The 20,167-nt window shown below is 42.7% G+C and overlaps 1 protein-coding gene across 3 annotated transcripts in view; it reads left to right on the top strand.

Moving 5' to 3' along the window:
• The window catches only part of LOC123757270 (ipis-1), a 48,893-nt gene extending 32,675 nt beyond the window's left edge, over window positions 1–16,218 (top strand). For all 3 annotated transcript variants that reach the window (XM_045740810.2, XM_069323822.1, XM_045740809.2), the window contains 5 exons: window positions 2,155–2,505; window positions 9,060–9,198; window positions 14,607–14,850; window positions 15,010–15,245; window positions 15,529–16,218. In XM_045740810.2, the coding sequence (XP_045596766.2) occupies window positions 2,159–2,505; window positions 9,060–9,198; window positions 14,607–14,850; window positions 15,010–15,245; window positions 15,529–15,873 (1,311 nt within the window). In that variant the 5' untranslated portion in view covers window positions 2,155–2,158 and the 3' untranslated portion in view covers window positions 15,874–16,218. The remainder of the gene's footprint in view (window positions 1–2,154; window positions 2,506–9,059; window positions 9,199–14,606; window positions 14,851–15,009; window positions 15,246–15,528) is intronic.
• Window positions 16,219–20,167: the final 3,949 nt, after the last annotated feature.

The following is a 20,167-nucleotide window of genomic DNA, read 5'->3' as shown; positions in this document are numbered from 1 at the left end:
CCTCCGTTTTATGAGCTGTGGAAAAGAAGTTCCTGTAAAATAGTCTAATAGGAGGTACAGGTGTTGTGTTAGTTGTCTCTTCAGAGGTTGCATGGCGTTTCACCTTCCTTCTTATGATGTCTTCAACGAAACCATTGGAGAAGCCGTTGTTGACTAGGACCTGCCTTACCCTACAGAGTTCTTCATCGACTTACTTCCATCCTGAGCTGTGGCTGAGAGCACGGTTGACATAAGTGTTAACAACACTCCTCTTGTACCTGTCTGGGCAGTCACTGTTGGCATTGAGGCACATTCCTATGTTTGTTTCCTTAGTGTAGACTGCAGTGTGGAAACCTCCGCTCCTTTCCATGACTGTTACATCTAGAAAGGGCAGCTTCCCATCCTTCTCCATCTCGTAAGTGAAACACAACACAGAATTCCGCTCAAATTCCTCCTTCAGCTCCTGCAGATGTCTGACATCAGGTACCTGTGTAAAAATGTCGTCAACATACCGGCAGTATATGGCCGGTTTCAAGTTCATGTCGACTAAGACCTTTTGTTCGATGGTACCCATGTAGAAGTTTGCAAACTGGACACCTAGGGGAGAACCCATGGCGACCCCATCTACTTGCTTATACACGTGCCCATCCGGGCTCAAGAAGGGTGCCTCTTTAGTGCAAGCTTGGAGTAGTTTCCTTAGAATGTTTTCTGGTATGTCAAGAGGAGTACAGGCCGGATCACGATACACTCAGTCCGCTATCATCCCGATTGTTTCATCCACAGGTACGTTGGTTAACAGTGATTCTACGTCCAACGAGGCTCTTATCCCTGTGGCCCGTGTTCCCCGCAGTAAGTCAACAAATTCCTTTGGAGACTTCAGGCTAAAGGCGCAAGTGATGTAAGGAGTCAGCAAGCCGTTGAGTCGCTTCGTCAGTCTGTACGTGGGTGTGGGTATCTGGCTGATGATTGGCCGAAGTGGGTTTCCAGGCATGTGTGTCTTGACATTTCCATACGCGTATCCAGATTTGTATTCCCCAATAATCTTTGGCAGATGGAGTCCGGATTTCTTGGCGTTCACAGTTTCGATCAATTTGTTGACCTTTGCTTTCAATTCGGCTGTAGTGTCCTTCGTTGCCCTTTGGAATTTAGTTTAGTCAGAGAGTATGAGGTTCATTTTCGCCAGATATTCGTCTTTTTTAAGAATGACGTATATTGGCGACTTGTCACCTCTCCTGACGACTATCTCCTTGTTCTCACAAAGGCTCTTAGCTGCCGCTTTGAGCTCGGGGGACAGTATGGTGCTTCTGTAGTTGCCGCGATTCTTTCCTCCTTCTGTTATAAGTTCTGCTTGTAAGGTGTCCTTGGTGGTGACCTTCTTTTGTGTCTCGAGGTCGAATATATCGTCCAACAGGATTTCCAACTCCACTTTCCAGGCCATCTCACTTGGTCTGGACATAACGTGACAGTTTATACCCAGATTTAGTTTATACCCTTATATTACATGTGAATGCTTTGAATATGTTCTGTTTTGTTATTAAATCTGTGTAGTTAACAGGTGTCCTAGTGAGGCTTCCCAGAAAGTAGAAAAGAGAGAGAGAGAGAGAGAGAGAGAGAGAGAGAGAGAGAGAGAGAGAGAGAGAGAGAGAGAGAGAGAGAGAGAGAGAGAGAGAGAGAGAGAGAGAGAAACCATAGCTGTAGACAGGGTAGTACGGAGCAATTTTTCAGAAAAGAGGATTGAGGAGGTCATACCAAATAAAGATAGAGTGGGGAGTCACGGCGGCTCGAGTGGGTGTGTGCACGTGACAACGAGGTCAGTATTGGAGCCACACCCCCCCTAAACGTGTGATGTTGAACCCCCTCTCCAAGTACCAGAAGCACCCAAGGTGATCTCCTAGTAAAGTGTAAGCACCCAAAGGAATCTTGGGTTGGTTGTCTGTAAGGAAGGACGGATAACCAACCAACATCAACATCACCATAATACTACTTACTGGTAAGTGAACAGGAGGTATCAGGGTGAAAGAAACTGCCCATTTGTTTCCGCCATCGCCTGGGACTGTTCCCCGTACATTAGGATTAGGAATCCCAAACACTGTCCACTCAGGCTCGCAAAATTTGTGTGTGTGTATCCTTGGTGAATATAATCACATTAAGGTTTATGACCTTGTCTTCCGGCAGAGATATGAGGTGGGAAGCTGTGGCGGGAGTTACCATGGCGACGGTTGTCGTGGCGACGGTGGCCAGCGTCGTCCCACAATGCCTCTCCGACAGTAGCAACTTCAGAAGTGGCAACTCCAAAAGTGTCAACACTGACCTCTCCGGCATCAACGACTTCAGCTTTGATCTCTACAGACAACTTTCCCGCAACACCCCGGCCGAGAACCTCTTTGTCTCGCCCTATAGCATTTGGACAGCGCTCACCCTGACCTACTTCGGGACGGCAGGAAGCACCAAGACCCAACTGGAAGCCGCGCTCAGAGTTACGGACAAGGCGTCAACACTGCGGTTGTGGCGCGCACTTGACGTAATGTGAGTAACGACTCTATCACCTCACTATATTATTATCATACACGATTTCTTCAAGCACATTATAACTTACACAAAACAATTATATTTCCCAGAAACATTTTTTTCAGGTGTTTCAAAACAATTGTTAAATTCCCAACACGTGTGTAAAACACATCCAACGGAAGAAACGGACTCCTGGTTCAACCTTAAAGCCGAGCGGACGTCTGGACACCTCCTCCGCCTAGGGGCCGCCTGGTCACGTCTTGTTTTCGTGTTTTGGCTATGCTACTGCCGTTTGGCATCCCTTTTAAGCGGTCCGATTGTACGACGCCTGGCGAACATATCGCCTTGGGTCACAGGATTGTTGATAGATTTTTTTTTTTTTTGAGTGTACTGGCTGGTTCTCCTGGCGGGGTGACGGTGTTCGGGGGCCTGCTTGGCCGAGAGGTGCCGGGGGTTGGCGGGTCTTGGTGGACTCCTGGTGTGCCCTCAGTCGTGGTGGGCGGCCGGCTTCTGCTCTGCCGGAGGACACTGGATGACTTTTTGCGTTTTAGTTGGGGACCGAGTTTTGGTTTTGCTACCTGGTGTTCTCTGTGTGGGGCGGGGCCTTTGCTTGTCACCTTGAGGGACTCCTGGGTCTCCCCAATCATCTACCTGACTGTGCGTTTATTTGCTGTATAGCATATTAATTTCTAGTGATTGGCGTCACTCGTTTTGCGATTTGGCTTGGCGTTCCACCTTTCCAGGCTTCGCGAATCACCCTTAACGGGTACGCCGGGGCGCATCCGATCCTACGATCGTCATCGCCCCTAAATCAACGCAACAATAACAACGGAAGAAACATGAACAACTGATACAGGTTCTAAACTATGTTACGAGGCATTAGAAATAAAGAAATAAAGCAACACCAATGGCTAAAATAGCCATCGATGTTCCCAAACAAACAAATTAACCAAACCAAACCATCAATTAACAAACGTCTTGTAGAAAACTGTAGAGCAACCTCAGATGATTAGTGAGTACCAAGCAACACCCACAACACACAATGGATACCAAACAACACACACCAGCACACAATGGATACCAAACAACACACACCAACGCACAATGGGTACCAAACAACACACACCAACGCACAATGGGTACCAAACAACACACAATGGGTACCAAACAACACACAATGGGTACCAAACAACACACACCAACGCACAATGGGTACCAAACAACACCCACCAGCACACAATGGGTACCAAACAACACACAATGGGTACCAAACAACACCCACCAGCACACAATGGGTACCAAACAACACACAATGGGTACCAAACAACACACAATGGGTACCAAACAACACCCACCAGCACACAATGGATACCAAACAACACACACCAGCACACAATGGATACCAAACAACACACACCAACGCACAATGGGTACCAAACAACACCCACCAGCACACAATGGGTACCAAACAACACACAATGGGTACCAAACAACACCCACCAGCACACAATGGGTACCAAACAACACACAATGGGTACCAAACAACACACAATGGGTACCAAACAACACCCACCAGCACACAATGGGTACCAAACAACACAAAATGAGTACCAAACAACACACAATGGGCACCAACCAACACACACCAGCACACATTGGATACCAAACAACACCCCTCGTGTCTGGGGTGCCCTCTGTGTCCGGGGTGTCTTCCGTGCTACCATCACCACCACTACTACTACCATCACCACCACTACTACTACCATCACCACCACTACTACTACCATCACCATTAATACTACTACCATCACCATTAATACTACTACCATCACCACCAATACTGCTACCATCACCACCACTACTGCTACCATCACCACCACTACTGCTACCATCACCATTAATACTACTACCATCACCACCACTACTGCTACCATCACCATTAATACTACTACCATCACCATTAATACTGCTACCATCAACACCAATACTGCTACCATCACCACCACTACTACTACCATCACCACCAATACTACTACCATCACCACCACTACTACTACCATCACCATTAATACTACTACCATCACCATTAATACTACTACCATCACCACCACTACTGCTACTGTCGGAAAATCCGACAGCATTTAATATATCATACAGACAGATAATAGCTGTATTGTATAAAAAAGTTACCCATAGAAAACGTAACTTGTAGTGGAATTACCGTCTATAGAAAACGGGATATCATCACCACATACTATTATAAATCACCACCTATTATGGTGGGAATTATTCTTAAATACATTAGTCTTTGGACTTTACCATCATAAAAACATCTCATATAAATTAACTTAATTATCAATATTAAAGTAGAGTAAATGTGACCCTTCTATCACTTTCTGTCATCTGGACAATGTAAGCCAGTAGCATCAGGGGTGAGGGAGGGGCAGCCATTGTTGTTGTCACCTCCGAGACGCGTGGAGCAAATTCGGCTCCTATTATATCTGGACAATGTCGGCCAGTAGCGTCAGTAGTATGGAGTGTTAGACATTGTTTTTGTTGATACTAAGACCAGAGGCTCACGGGAGCAAATTCGGCTCCTGTTAATTTTACTTGGACGAAGTGTTATGGAAACCAAAGGTGTACCATTATCAACACGCTGTCAACAAATCAAGTTAAGTTCTTTCCGAAACCCATGTATCTTTCATTTATGGCCATTAATGTCATTATATAGGGTGATCCGGTTAGAGCACGTGGTAGCCTCAAACTAAAGGTAATTAAGCCAGGTCTTCATTGTTCCATGTACAGTGTTTCTCTGATATACCTGTCATACATAGGATTCTGGCTTTACAGCTAGCGCCCTTTTGACAGGTCAAGACGAGGAAGCATGCTTTGTGCATCAGTTACCAGGGTGATGGAAGCTACCTCAAAGAGGGAAAATGTGGTGTCTACAACCTAGTTATACCTGGTGGACTAACCTGCTGTACTATAAAATAAGGAACCTTTTCAATGTATGTAGTCTAATACTGTAGTTTGATTGGCTGCATATATATAAATTAAATTTATATAAACCCCCCTAATGTGTAGAGGATCGATTTGTGAGATTATGAGATTATTGCAGAAATACAGTCCACTTATCATTATACAAATTGCTATCGAAGTATATAAATTAACGTAAATATAAATTCATATAAATTAAATAAATATAAATCTCACAGGTCGGTTCCCACAGCTACCATCACCACCAATACTGCTACCATCACCACCACTACTACTACCGTCACCATTAATACTACTACCATCACCACCACTACTACTACCATCACCACCACTACTGCTACCATCACCACCACTACTACTACCATCACCATTAATACTATTACCATCACCATTAATACTACTACCATCACCATTAATACTACTACCATCACCACCACTACTACTACCATCACCATTAATACTACTACCATCACCATTAATACTACTACCATCACCACCACTACTACTACCATCACCATTAATACTACTACCATCACCATTAATACTACTACCATCACCATTAATGCTACTACCATCACCACCACTACTACTACCATCACCACCACTACTACTACCATCACCATTAATACTACTACCATCACCATTAATACTACTACCATCACCACCACTACTACTACCATCACCATTAATACTACTACCATCACCATTAATACTACTACCATCACCATTAATGCTACTACCATCACCACCACTACTACTACCATCACCACCACTACTACTACCATCACCACCACTACTGCTACCATCACCACCACTACTGCTACCATCACCATTAATACTACTACCATCACCACCACTACTACTACCATCACCACCACTACTACTACCATCACCACCACTACTACTACCATCACCACCACTACTGCTACCATCACCACCACTACTGCTACCATCACCACCACTACTACTACCATCACAACAGTAGGGAAAGTAGGGAAATTGAGGACTAGAGACGTCCATGGCTACCTGGGCAGGTGGACAGGTGGTCCACCTAAACCCAGGTGGTGTGGGTGCGAACCGTCTCAGCACTGTGAGTGGTGCCCCGGTCTCAGCACTGTGAGTGGTGCCCCGGTCTCAGCACTGTGAGTGGTGCCCCGGTCTCAGCACTGTGAGTGGTGCCCCGGTCTCAGCACTGTGAGTGGTGCCCCGGTCTCAGCACTGTGAGTGGTGCCCCGGGGCTATCACACACAATGTCATAATGACTGTGAGGGGTCAGATGAGATGTGGAAACATTCATGTCGTATGATGAGGTGACGGGCTGGCTGCCTGTGTGTAGCCCATTTTACATTAAATAATTGTTATGAGGATCAACTCATTACCTTAACGTTTCAGGAAAAAACAGACCCCATCTTCCCTCCTGGGTGAGTCTAGTTCATTGGCTGGAAACAAGATATTAAGAAAACGGTGCACAGGTGTCCTCTGACGTAATGATGAGTACTATGACCGGTGACATCAGATGGTGTGGTTATGAGACAGGGGAGTAGGTCCAAACTATCAGTACTCTCACTCCCTTTGATCGCAGAAGTCGTAACGCCTGATCACACCTCTAGAGGGTGTTGGGTGACCTCATCCTGTCACAGCTGTTGATGCGGTTGGGGCACACACACGCACATTTTTTTTAACTCTCACTCAGAGACTTTGGTGATGGATCTCAATGCATCAGGAAAATTATTATTATGCCCTATCCACGAGAGCTGGGTGAGATATGTTCATCATGTTGAACACTCAGACAGACCGAGTGAGAATTTGTATGTGGGAACATATTAACTGAATATAATAGCAGATGTGTTTACTTTCCCTATCTACTGATGTTTTTGAGGAGAAATGCAGGAAGACCGGCGGAGAGATGGTGAGAAGGTGACTTAGGGAATTGGACAAGTGATAGGTGACAGGGCAGGTGGTGCCAGGTGAGAGGGATGGCCCCCATACATCACATTATCAACCCTCCCTACACCGAGAGCACACACTTCGACTACAGCTCCGAGTTTTAACCTGTGGCGAGGGTGAGACATCCTTTAGATTGGCTGTGTGGCTTTTAAATGATTGACGCCTGGTTTGATGTATGTAAATAATTGGTGTGCCGAACTCAACACACCATTTTAAGTGTTTCCTCTCGCTCTGTGGTCTACATAATGTTCATGAAATATTACTATAGCCTTTGCATAGAACAGACCTTAAGCAGTTTAGCGACAGGTGATGGATGGAGGGAGGGAGTCTTGGAGCTGGGGGTGGGTACCATCGGATGTGGAGTGAGTAGGGGAGAGTGTGTGACTGACACTGGTCATTAACCTCCCAACCTCTGGTTAGTGAGGGTGTAATGGCTGACGTCTGCGTATCATCTGATAGAGGCGTGACAGAGAGAGATCTCGACAGAGGTCCTTTGGTTAATGTGCGTTTTTTTTAACTCTCCGAGGTTGAGTGAGGGATAGTGGACACCCTCTGTGGACTACAAATGAACCAGAAATATTGTTATGGTCCTGCAGATGTCTCTGGTACTACAAAAAAACTATATGAGCATCCCTTCCACACCTTATCTTGAGGTTATCTTGAGATGATTTCGGGGCTTTAGTGTCCCTGTGGCCCAGTCCTCGACCAGGCCTCCACCCCCAGGAAGCAGCCCATTACAGCTCACTAACACCCATGTACCTATTTTACTGCTAGGTGACAGGGGCATCAGGGTGAAAGTAACTCTGAAACTTGTTTCTCTCCGGCGCTCGGGATCGAACCCGGGACCACAGGATCACAAGTCCAGTGTGCTGTCCGCTCGGCCGACCGGCTCCCCCGCTCGGCTGACCGGCTCCCCGGCTCGGCCAACCGGCTCCCCATACTTACCTTATTAGCCTTAATACATTATTCTATCTATCTATCTTTTTATCTATTATCTATCTTACACTCCTAGGCACACTCGTCTCCTTCCTCTCTTTTTAAAGTATTGTTCCCACCCTCTGAACGATGGCGAATAGCTGCGTATTTTACATCACGTCCCATGTATTTTGCATCCCGTCCGCACATTTTGCATCATGTTTACACATTCTGGGATCACGTCTGTGCATTCTTGGATCATGGCTGCGCATTTTGCATCCCGTCCCCTACATCTGTACACACACGGACAAGATATAAATCTACACACTCTAAACACACTTTCGTACCCAGATTAGGACTAGACACGTCCGTGGAGGGCACCACTCACAGATCTGAGATTGTTCGCCCCCACTCCACCTGGGCTTAGATGGACTACCTATCACCTGCCAAGGTGACCACGGACGTCTCTAAGCCTCAATTTCCCTACTACCATCACCATCATTACTGCTACCATCACCACCACCACTGCTACCATCGCCATCACTATTACTTCCATCACCACCATTGCTGCTACCATCACCACCACTACCACTACCAACACCATCACTACTGCTACCATCACCTCCACTACTGCTACCATCACCACCACTGCTGCTACCATCACCACCACTACCACTACCATCACCACTACAGCCAGGCTCTCCCCCACACAGGTACGCCCAGCGAGCCAAGAGCCAGCCCCAGTACACCTTCAACATCGCCAATCGTGCCTACTTTGACGACCTCCTTGACCTGCGACCTTGCATCTCCACCATCCTCCGCAAGGAGCTCCAGATGATCGACTTCTCAGACGTAAGAGATCGTCTTTTTACTCATTATCAATTTAACTAACCAACTTTGATTTTTTGTGATGTTGCCTTTCTTGCCCAAACAATCTAATAACAATAAACCCTTCCATTGTGGCCGACATCATATGACAATTTTTGGTCCACTCGAGCTTACATCATATAAAGTTATTTGCTTTAGAAATTTATAAAACTGGGATCTGCTTATAAATATCAATTATTATAAAGTTTTGACATCCCTCTGGCTATTACTACCTAATAAATTGATACATCTTGTTATTATACATAAAGTTATTAATTATACATAAAGTTATTAATTATACACAAAGTTATTAATTATTAATTTTTGGGCACGTGAATTCATCATGCCCAAAAAATCGTTAAAATATTAATTTGAGAAAACTGTGTATTATTTGTTCTTCTCACTCACATCTATTTTAATTTCCCCTCATCCCCACAAAAAAGAAAATGTAAAATAAAAAGAAATGCTTTTACGAAATTTCGGAAACTAATATCCGATCTACAATTAATGAATATAATAATCTGTTTATACAAGAAAGAACATAGTATTCTCGGTATTTTAACTCTTCACATTCAAATTAGAAACTCATATAATTATTTGTTTAGGATGTTTTAGGATCACACACCCGCTTGTGTGCATGAGTGTGTGTAACACCTGGAACGTGAGACGTGCGCACTCCAAGGATTAACGGTGTTAGCTTGTTTTCTCACAACTAGCTTCTTGAATCAATAAATAAGGCTTATCAGTTACTTCCCATTGTTTATATTGTTCCAGTTTATAAGGAAATAAGAAAATTGCTTAACAGTTTTAACCTTTTAGTTGTAAAATAAGCGTTAGTAGTTTTCAAAACACTCTTGGAATGGCTGATAATATGTAACATTCCTGTATGCATAATGACTGATATTATCTTCACTATTAACCAGAATGGGGATTTAATGCTGTCATGAAAAATACATATTCTGTTGCATTTCTAAATATCATTTACAAAATAAAAATTACATATAACAAACAACAAACAAGATAAAGGCACTCACAAGGCCATCTCCACAAACCTTATTACTTTTCTCTTCATTTATTCTGGTACTAGTTGTACCCGGCCACGCGTTACTGTGGCTCAGCAACACATGTGCGATGCTGAGCCACAGCAACCTTCCCCTGTCTCTCAGTCCTCCACACCATTCCCCCCTCCCCCATCCCCTCATCCTTCCAACCATTCCTCACATCCTCGTCCCCTCATCCTCCCAACCATTCTCCACACCCCTGTCCCCTCGTCCTCCCCACCATTCTCCCCCATCCCTTTGTCCTCCCCACCATCCCCCTCTCCAGCATCCCCTCATCCTCCTAACCATTCCCCACTCCACCATCACTGCGTCCTCCCCACCATTTCCCACTCCCCTGTCCCCTCGTCCTCCCTACCATTCCCTCCTCCCCTGTTCCCTCGTCCTCCCCATCATCCTCCTGTCCCCTTGTCCTCCCCATCATTTCCCACTCCCTCGTCTGATGCATTCCCAAATGATGAGATGTTTCCATCAGAAAATTGTGAACATCAAATGATCTGATGTTCACATCACTGAAATATAAGAAAAACAGTTAAAAAACAAAATGAAAAACAATGAAAAAATAAAAAATCAACTATACTCAGGCAATGAAGGGTATGGTAGAAACACAGCTCAATTTCAATGCAACATCACACAAAATAATTAAATCAATTTGAAAATAAATCGAAATCTCTGAAAATTCAATTTGCCAATGTAATTGAAAACATTGAAATGGAATTGTAATATATTTAGTTCAGTGTGTGTTGTTCTTACTTGCAACAGATGGCGCTGTTTCTTAAAAAAGAATATTTTAACCTGTCACAGGTGTGGCGTCTATACCTATACTTACGAAATGAATGGTATAGTAAACAGCACAGCTTAATTCTAATGCAATGTCACACAAAATAATTAAGTCAAAGTGAAAATAAATCGAAATCTAATAAAATTAAATTTATCAATGCAATCGGAAACACTGAAATGGAATCGTAACATATTTAGTAAAGCGTGTGTTGCTATTACGTGCAACAGATGGAGCTGTTTTTCAAAAGAAGCAAATTTTTATCTGTCACAAGTGTGTGGCATCTATATATTAGGTATATAAAAACACACGCATATTCGAATGGAACGTTGTGTCAAAATTTCAAAGCAATCGTTGAAGAACTTTCAGAGATTACAGCGTGTGTTGCTCTTACATCCAACATATTTTCTTCAATATAGGTGTGGGTGTATTTGAGGAGAGGGAGGGAGTGCTGTTGATGGTCTTGCTTCTGGGCTTTGGGGACAATAGCACTTGGAGGACAGTATATCAGTTGCGAATTATTCCCTAACACTGTTTTTAAAACAAAAGCATGTTTTTTCCTGTCACAGGTGAGGCATGTATATAGTAGGTATATAAAAACAGGCGCCTATTCGAATGCAACGTTGTGTCAAAATTTCAAAGCAATCGGTAAAGAGGTTTCGAAGATTTCGCTCACAGGAAAAACACATGACAACCCCCTGTTTATGAATGAAAAACAGTTTACACACGATTCAGAACTGATTTCGTTCGAGCACTTCCAGAACAAGTGCTTCACTGATGAATTTTGTTCGAACTACAACGCTGTAAATGCTTCACCTACGTACTACAAATACAAATAATCGCCAACAGAGCCTAAGCACCTAACCTAATCTATGCCTATATATGCACAATATGCTAATATTTTATAATATTAATTTATATTGAGAAAATTCCCGTTTTGAATGAACAGCATGTAAAAATTTATGAATGTGTCTGAAGTCCATTATGAATGTAATGGACTTGAGTCGACGAGGGGTTGTACATCTAGCGGTCGACCCCACAGATGCATTCATAAATTTTTACATGCTGTTCATTCAAAACAGGAATTTTTTAATGAACACTGATTTTATTGTCCACCCCTGAAGGTTATCAAGGCCTTGCTGTAACTTCCTGTAGTCCTCCTCTATTTTTATATTACTTACCCAGTCCATCCTCAGAGCAAATCCATTACTGTGAGAAACCACACCCTTCCACCTCAAACCACCTGGATAATTTATCCAGGTGTTTCACTGCGTTTGGTCCCTGAGGACACGTTGACTCTTCCACCTCAAACCACCTGGAAGGGTGTGGTTTCTCACAGTAATGGATTTGGTCTGAGGATGGACTGGGTAAGTAATATAAAAATAGAGGAGGACTACAGGATGTTACAGCAAGGCCTTGATAACCTTCAGGGGTGGACAAATATATGGTTCCTGGAATTCAATCCCACCATGAACTGAATTCTAGCAACGTTCTAGATCATCACAACTAACTAGATAGTTGTGATGATCTGAAAGCATATTACGGTTTCAGTAATAGTCTACATGTAAACTGGCAAATTAACATTTGTCGTAAACCAGAGATTATTCTTAAGTTATAACATTAATGTAATAGAAAACATTAGTTAAAAATATGAAACTGTAAGCTGAAGACTTTTTTTTTTTAAGAATTTGTGTTTTCTGTAAACGGAATTCATGGGCAAACTGAGACAGTTTTTGATTTCCGTATTTCACATTAACGTCAATAATACATGATATTAACGTAACAAACGCAATGAAACCTGACCTAACCAAACCTTAACATAAAATAACCTTGGATAGAGTAGATAATAGCACAAATGATGTAGTTGTTCCCAATCCATTCCCTTGAGGTGATCACCTCCCTGAGGACAAGTTTACTCATCAGCTTTGCATCTTCTGCAAATATAAATACGTAAGAGCTGACTCCCTCGGTAAGTCGTTCACATAAATTAGGAACAGCAGCAGTCCCAGGACCAGGACCAAACTTGAAACCTTCTCTCTGTGACTTTTTCTGTCCTCGCTTTTCCAGACCTTCAAATCGCATACTATTAGAATTTTAGTTCTTGTTCCCCTTGCCACTGTGACTGCATTTTGCTGTGCTTTAGGCAAATTCGTTGAGTTTATCATATTCTTCCTTTGATGGGGGACTGAAAATCTCCAATACCGCTAATTCCACCTGCATTTGTCTACATTACTTTTATATTACTCATCATAACTAGCCTGCTTTTATTTTTCCTATTGTTCATGTGGCTGTATCTCCATGTCTCACTGGGGAAAGGAAGGGGGGGGGGGGGTATGATTATCTAGTTACTCGTTCCTGCTCGTTTGTATAGGTGCCATATGAGGCTGGTCAACCCTACCATCTCCCTCTGTAGTACTCTCTCTTGCTTCATTATGCTGGAGAGCCCCACTATCTCCCTCTGCAGTATTCACTGCTCTCAGGTTTGTTTCTTGTTCACTGCATTCCCTGATACTCTTTGCTGTCTCCCTTTCTGTCTAATAAACATTCCATGGAAATTTTCATCCCTCAAATATCTCTCCTGATTTTTCTGCCAGTATATATTTAACTAGTTCGCTGTTCATAAAACTATATTTCACTGATCGACATCTTTTACTCTGAAACGTACTTAGCCTGAAAAATAGTCCATTTCCATTGTTTCATCTCTAGCCTGAATTTTCTGAAGAGTTTGTTGCTTCATTTTGGACTTTTATCCTCATTTGTTATGTCTCTCCTTATGACTCTGATCGATTGTATATTACCCGAGAGATTTCCCTCTCCAACTCCTGCCTTGTACATTTCTTGACTTGAGTACTCACAACTTCTAACACTGTTGCATTATCTCCTTTCCCTCTGAACCTTTTGTTGCTTCAGAAAAGACTTTATTTGACTCCCCAAGTCTTAGTTACGTACTATATTTGTTTTTCTCTTCTGTTAGACTACTTACTCTCTTTTTTAGCCTTCCCTTACCCCTCCATCATTTAATATTGTTCTGTAACTCATTTATATTTGCACCTCTCATCTGAGATTTCTTTCAGATCCCGTACTTGCTTCAAGGATGCAATACAGAGTTAGTCACGCCTGTCAAGTTTTACATTTAGGTCTTCAATGATCTCATTCTTTTTTTCTACTCTCGCCTGTATTTTATTAATTTGCTTCCCAGAGAAGCTACCTCTTCTTTCCACGTTTTTATCTCTTCCTCCCTTTTCTTTCGGTGTATAAGAACGGACCAATACTTAACCTGCGAGTCAAGACGTACCACATGCCTCTTGACAATATTATTTTATGTTATTTGCATCCCTTTCGTGTCATTTCACCTTCTGCTAGCCACTTATCACATATTTTCTTCAATATAGGTGTGGGTGTATTTGAGGACAGGGAGGGAGTGCTGTTGATGGTCTTGCTTCTGGGCTTTGGGGACAATAGCACTTGGAGGACAGTATATCAGTTGCGAATTATTCCCTAACTTTGCTGGTTGTTTATGATGTCGAACATTTAAGATGAATTCTTTTCATCACCAGCTTCATAGAGCCTCGGCCACCATCAACGAGTTCGTGTCCACCACCACCAAAGGCCACATTCCGAATCTGGTGAGCCCTGAAGACATGGCGGACGCCGTCATGATACTCATCAACGCCGCCTACTTCAAGGGCACCTGGAGGTACCAGTTCAAACCCTCGCACACACAACCCAGGCAGTTCTTTGTCTCCCCCGGCCACTCTGTCGACGTGCCCATGATGAAGATCAAGGCCAAGTTCAGGCTAGGTTAGGTTAACACAGTTTATATTTAATTTTATTACTGTCATTATCTCTTTTTCTTTACTTTCAAAGTAATAAGACTATTATTTTAGCAGACAAAGACCAAATCACTGAAATCATACCACCTCTATACAATTGTACATTACATATCTTTCTCCACGTCAGTTCATTCAACGGAGCTGCGTGCCAGAGTTCTGGAAGTGCCCTATGCCGGCGACGCCATCTCCATGTTGCTGCTTCTGCCGGATTTAGAAGGAGTGGAAGGGTTCTCACACACGGTGTCAGCGCTCGCTTCCAACACCCTACTGGAGGTCACCAAGGGGAATGCCCAAGCTGTGACGGTCGACCTCCTCCTACCCAAGTTTAAGATGGAACAGATGTTCAATGAGGACTTGATGGAGGTAAGACAGGGAGAGAAGGAAGGAAGGGATAGAGAGAGCATGGTGGGTAAATTATACAAATATTTGACATAAGATATGTAGTAAACTCTTACACAACTGAACTTGTGTATATATTTTAAGCTAATAAAAACCCAAGTCTTACTTAAAGGAATGCCAGGGATGCATAAAAAATGAGACATATTCAAAGAGATAAACAAAGAAACAATGAGAGAGACTGAAAGACAGAAACCACTGCAAAAACCAATACCATAATTAACACCCTTTGTGTCCCTTCCCTGACCAGGGCCTCAAGAACCTGGGAATCCGTGACCTGTTCAACAGTAGTTCAGCCGACCTGTCGCAGTTCTCAGTCAACAAGGAGCTCGTCGTCAGCAAGACTATCCACAAAGCTTTCGTCGAGGTGAATGAAGAAGGGACAGAGGCCGCAGCTGCGACGGCGGTGTTGACGTATGTCAGATCCGGCTTCAACAGGGCACATAGTTTCACCTGTAACAGACCGTTCTTGTTCCTCATTCACGACAACCAAACGAAGAACGTTCTGTTCATGGGAGCCTACAAGAAGCCGCTGACAGGCTCCTACAGGAGCACCCAGACAGACAACGGGAATAGCTGTGCAACAAATATATAGCCACAATGGATGAGATCATTTGTAGAGACAGAGGCATGAATTTAAAGAAGAGAGAGAATCAACGAGAAAAAGACAGAAAAAATGGTAGATTAATAACGCGGAGACAGAGAGAAAGATAGTTTATATAGAGACGGGCACCAAGGCTATGAATGAGAATCATGATAAGCAATCACACAAGGTCACCTCGAAGACGAATTAAGACAAAATTGACATCGATACAAATATAATATACAGATGAATAGTCATGTTGGTCGATGTTGCAATAACAGACATTATTTAATGTCAAATAAGAAAATACATATATGTTCCCTATTATCAAGTTCTAAATATATTGTTAAAACTTAATTAGCCCGTGATTTAACCTATACATTTGATAAGCAATATTAATCGCTCACTATTAAGAAATTATAAATACATTTCAAAAGTTAATTAGTCAATGATTTAACAAAAAAAATCGATAACAATATAAATTATAATATTATTACTATATAATTAAATATCATTGTCTTTGTAACTGCTGATAAGAAGTGTTTATATGCAAGACATGTTGAAAGTTTGAGAGCTGTGTAAATTGTGTGAGCAAATGTTAAGAATATACACACGGTATTACGAAGAGAAATGTAAATGCTTAGGTGAGATATTACCACACCACAAGCTTTCAAGAGGTGTGAGAGTGTAACACAATATACTTTTAGTGTGAGGTTATGCTGCAACACTTTTAGTGTGAACTTAAGACGCATTAAATGAGAACTTAACACAATACTCTTAGTGTGAGCTTATGACAATACAAATACCTTTAGTGCGAGCTCTTACGGCGTTCGGATTTATTCTACCACGACTAAAAGTGTTGCTCAGACTGTATCAGCTGGACAGTGACATTGTAAATGATCTACACCGTAGGTTAAAAGAAAGACTAAAACCATTGAGAACACTTACTGGTAAGAATATTGGTATCAATATTAAATATGCTAGACTATTCTATATGATGTTTGTTAGATCTCTCGTTGATTATAATGCTTTTCACTTAATTAATTTCCCCTCCTCTGTGTTGGACAAACTTGAAGTAGTACAGAATGAAGCCATGAGGATAATTCTTGGTGCCCCAAGATGCACAAGAATCATCAACATGCGGGAAGAACTGAAGCTTCCAACCATACTAGAGAGAATCATGCAAGTCAACACTACCTTTTGCCTTAAAGTCATGAGAGATCCTACATCTCCTGCATTGCTCAGAGACAAAATATTTAGTGCTGTTAACACCCTATTGACTGGTGCCGACATACCAACTCACTCTTTTTATGATAAATGGCTGAGCAACAATGCTTACAATCTCATTAAACTTAACATTCCTTTTAAGTGCAATCTACCTGTCTCTGATATTCCTCTCTATCTATACCCCACCATTCAAGTATCATACACACCTGTCATCAAGAAAGATAATGAGAATCTTGCTCTTCTCAAAGCTGTCACACTTGAAACAATTGCCTCCTCCATCGAGAATTTAAGATCTCACGAGCACTGTGTCTACACCGACGGCTCAGTCCAATCCTCTACTGGACGGACTGCAGCAGCATGTAGGTTTTATATAAATAATATTTGCACAAAGACTGTCAGTGTCAGGTTAAACAACTGGCTGACCTCCACACAAGCAGAACTAGCAGCATTACACCTAGCTACCAGTACATTAAAAAACATTGGAGGAGGAATAATATTTTGTGATTCAAAGTCTGCTCTTCAAGCAATCGAAAACTTCTCTTGGTAGATCGACAGCAAGAACCTCATACTCCCAATTATAAATGACCTAATTGCTGCACAGAGTAAAGGGTCTCGAATCTCCTGTGTATGGATACCTTCACACATAAATATAACCCATCATAATGAGACAGACATTGCAGCCAATTTAGCGTGTAACAAGGATGAAGTTGAATTAGATATAGGTATCCCCATCTCTGCTGTCAAAACTGTATTGGTCCAAACACTCAGATCTGATAAGAAAGAAATTACTGACTCCCAGCGACCTGAAAGTACTAGTATAAAAAGCTATGATCTGTTCAGATCTGAAACCTATATCTATGGGCAGCACAAAACGTCCACTAGACTGTGCGACACAGTGGTTGCAAGGATCAGGTTGGGTTACCGTTACCTGTGGCAGGTGGCTGCAGGTGACGGGTCTCCCAATCCTGAGCACTCCAGTTGCAAACTCTGTGACCAGGAACTACGGCACGATCTCCCGCACTACATCACCGAATGCGCAGTTATTAGACCTTGCAGACCAGTTGGCATGAGTTACCTGGAGCTTTGCAATTACTTTATTCACTCTCGTATTCTTGAAGATATCCTCACAGTGTACCCAAAATTTGCCAGTGCAGGCTACTAAACATATGGCCCTGTATGACTAACCATCCTGCGGGATGTGGACTTTTATTACCACTGCTGCCTTATTCAATCTTGTGTTGATGATATCCTCAAAATGCTTCTGGAGTCTGCCAGTGCAGACTGCCTATCACATGCCTCTGTATGACTAACCATCCTGTGTGATGGGGATTTTTTAGCATCACCTAGTTAGCTTTTTTGACACACTGTACTCCACTTCATATAATCTAGGGTAGCTGCACTAATGCAGATGTATTTCATGTATTAATAAAAAAAAATGGCAGAACTATGTAAGTGGGACCCTCCATGGGAGCAAAGATGGAACGACACGAGGAGAGATATTGCTACCATGGACTGAGAGGGAATCTTGCAAGAGAGACATCCGTACAGAAAAAGGAAAGTGGTAAAAGAGAAGAGGACCCACTCGTGCTCACTGTCAGAGCACGAGTGAGGATGGTGCAGGGACCGCGCAAGGTAGCGAAGGCAGTAACGATCATATAGAGACAGAACTTCAGTTTCAGCATACAGGCTCAGGTTGGGGATGAATGAAAGGCACCAGAGCTGAGGCGTAACACAGTATGGTGCAGAGCATCAAGAAGATGAAGAGTCGCTGGAGAGATGGAGGAGTAGTCGGGGCAGCCATAATCGAGAGAGGAGTGCAGACAGAGGAGTGTGCGCCTCTCAGCTTCCCTGGAAGTATGAGACAAGACTAAGTAAAGTCCTTAGAGCATTCACCTCGGAAGTCAGATATACGAGGTGACCAAGACAAACTAGAGTCAAAGATCAACCCCAAAAGTTTGGCTCAATCTTTATACAGAAGGGGACTACCACAGAGCGACAGTGGTGGACGAAGAACGACCTGCTACCGAATAAAAGTTATACCACATGTCGTAGTTGTAGAGAACTTGAAGCCGTGATCGGCTTCATGTTCTCTCTCTGGTTTTGCTATGTCAATGATATTTTTGCTTTTTGGCCTAGACCTTAGTCTTTTCCAGCCTTTCTTCTCCTCTCTTAACATTCTGGCTCCTATCAATTTCAAAGTTGAATGGGAATCTAATTCCCTTCTTCCTTTTCTTGACGTTCATGTTCACAGCTCTCTGTTCGGGTTCTTTTTCTCTGTGTACCGCAAACCCATGCATAGTGGTATGCACATTTACCTATTTTCCTACCACTCTCCTTCTGTTAAGAAAAGTGTTCTCGTCTCTCTCTTTATTTACAAATCTTACTCTCGCCTTAGTTGCCCCTTAAATTTTATCACCTGCATATTCTCAAGCTGAACGAAATTTCTTTCATCCCAAACTTAACAAATTTCTAACAAACGTGACAAGACATAGCCTACCCTCCCTTTCTCTTTCCCTTATTTTCTCTTTCTCTTTCTCGTTCTTTCTCCTCTTATTCTTAGTTTTCCATTCTTCGGTTCCCCCATTATTACACCCATCCCATTCATACCTTTCTTCTTGTTCTTACATTTTGCCTTGCTCTTACCTTCTAGGAATTACCTCCTCTTACCTGCTCCTCACCTCACTGTTGCTCCCACTCCCTCCCTATCAGCTTATTCATGCCTGTACCACCTCGTGGGTGGCTTAATCTTTATCAAACAATCATCAATCAATATCGCTCCCTTCACAATCGACTTGATAATGGTCCAGGACGGACCGAAACGTCGTCGTGTCCTCATTTTCTGCTGTGTGGTTTGGTCAATATTTGGGTAGTCATTTGTGGACCGTAGCAGCTAATATATCTCTCTCTCGCTCTTTCACTCCCTCTCTCTCGCGTGATTTTTTTTTTTTTTGGTTAGTTCTAAGAGGAGCCTAAAGTGCGTCTTAATCTATAATGGAAATTCATATAGTCCAGTTCTCATTGGTCATTCAATACATCTCAAATAAGAATACGGACACACCTAAATAATTCTAGAGTTACT

Source organism: Procambarus clarkii, chromosome 13 (genome assembly GCF_040958095.1).
Source record: "Procambarus clarkii isolate CNS0578487 chromosome 13, FALCON_Pclarkii_2.0, whole genome shotgun sequence".
Taxonomy (NCBI): domain Eukaryota; kingdom Metazoa; phylum Arthropoda; class Malacostraca; order Decapoda; family Cambaridae; genus Procambarus; species Procambarus clarkii.
This window is presented reverse-complemented; position numbering and strand designations above follow the sequence as displayed.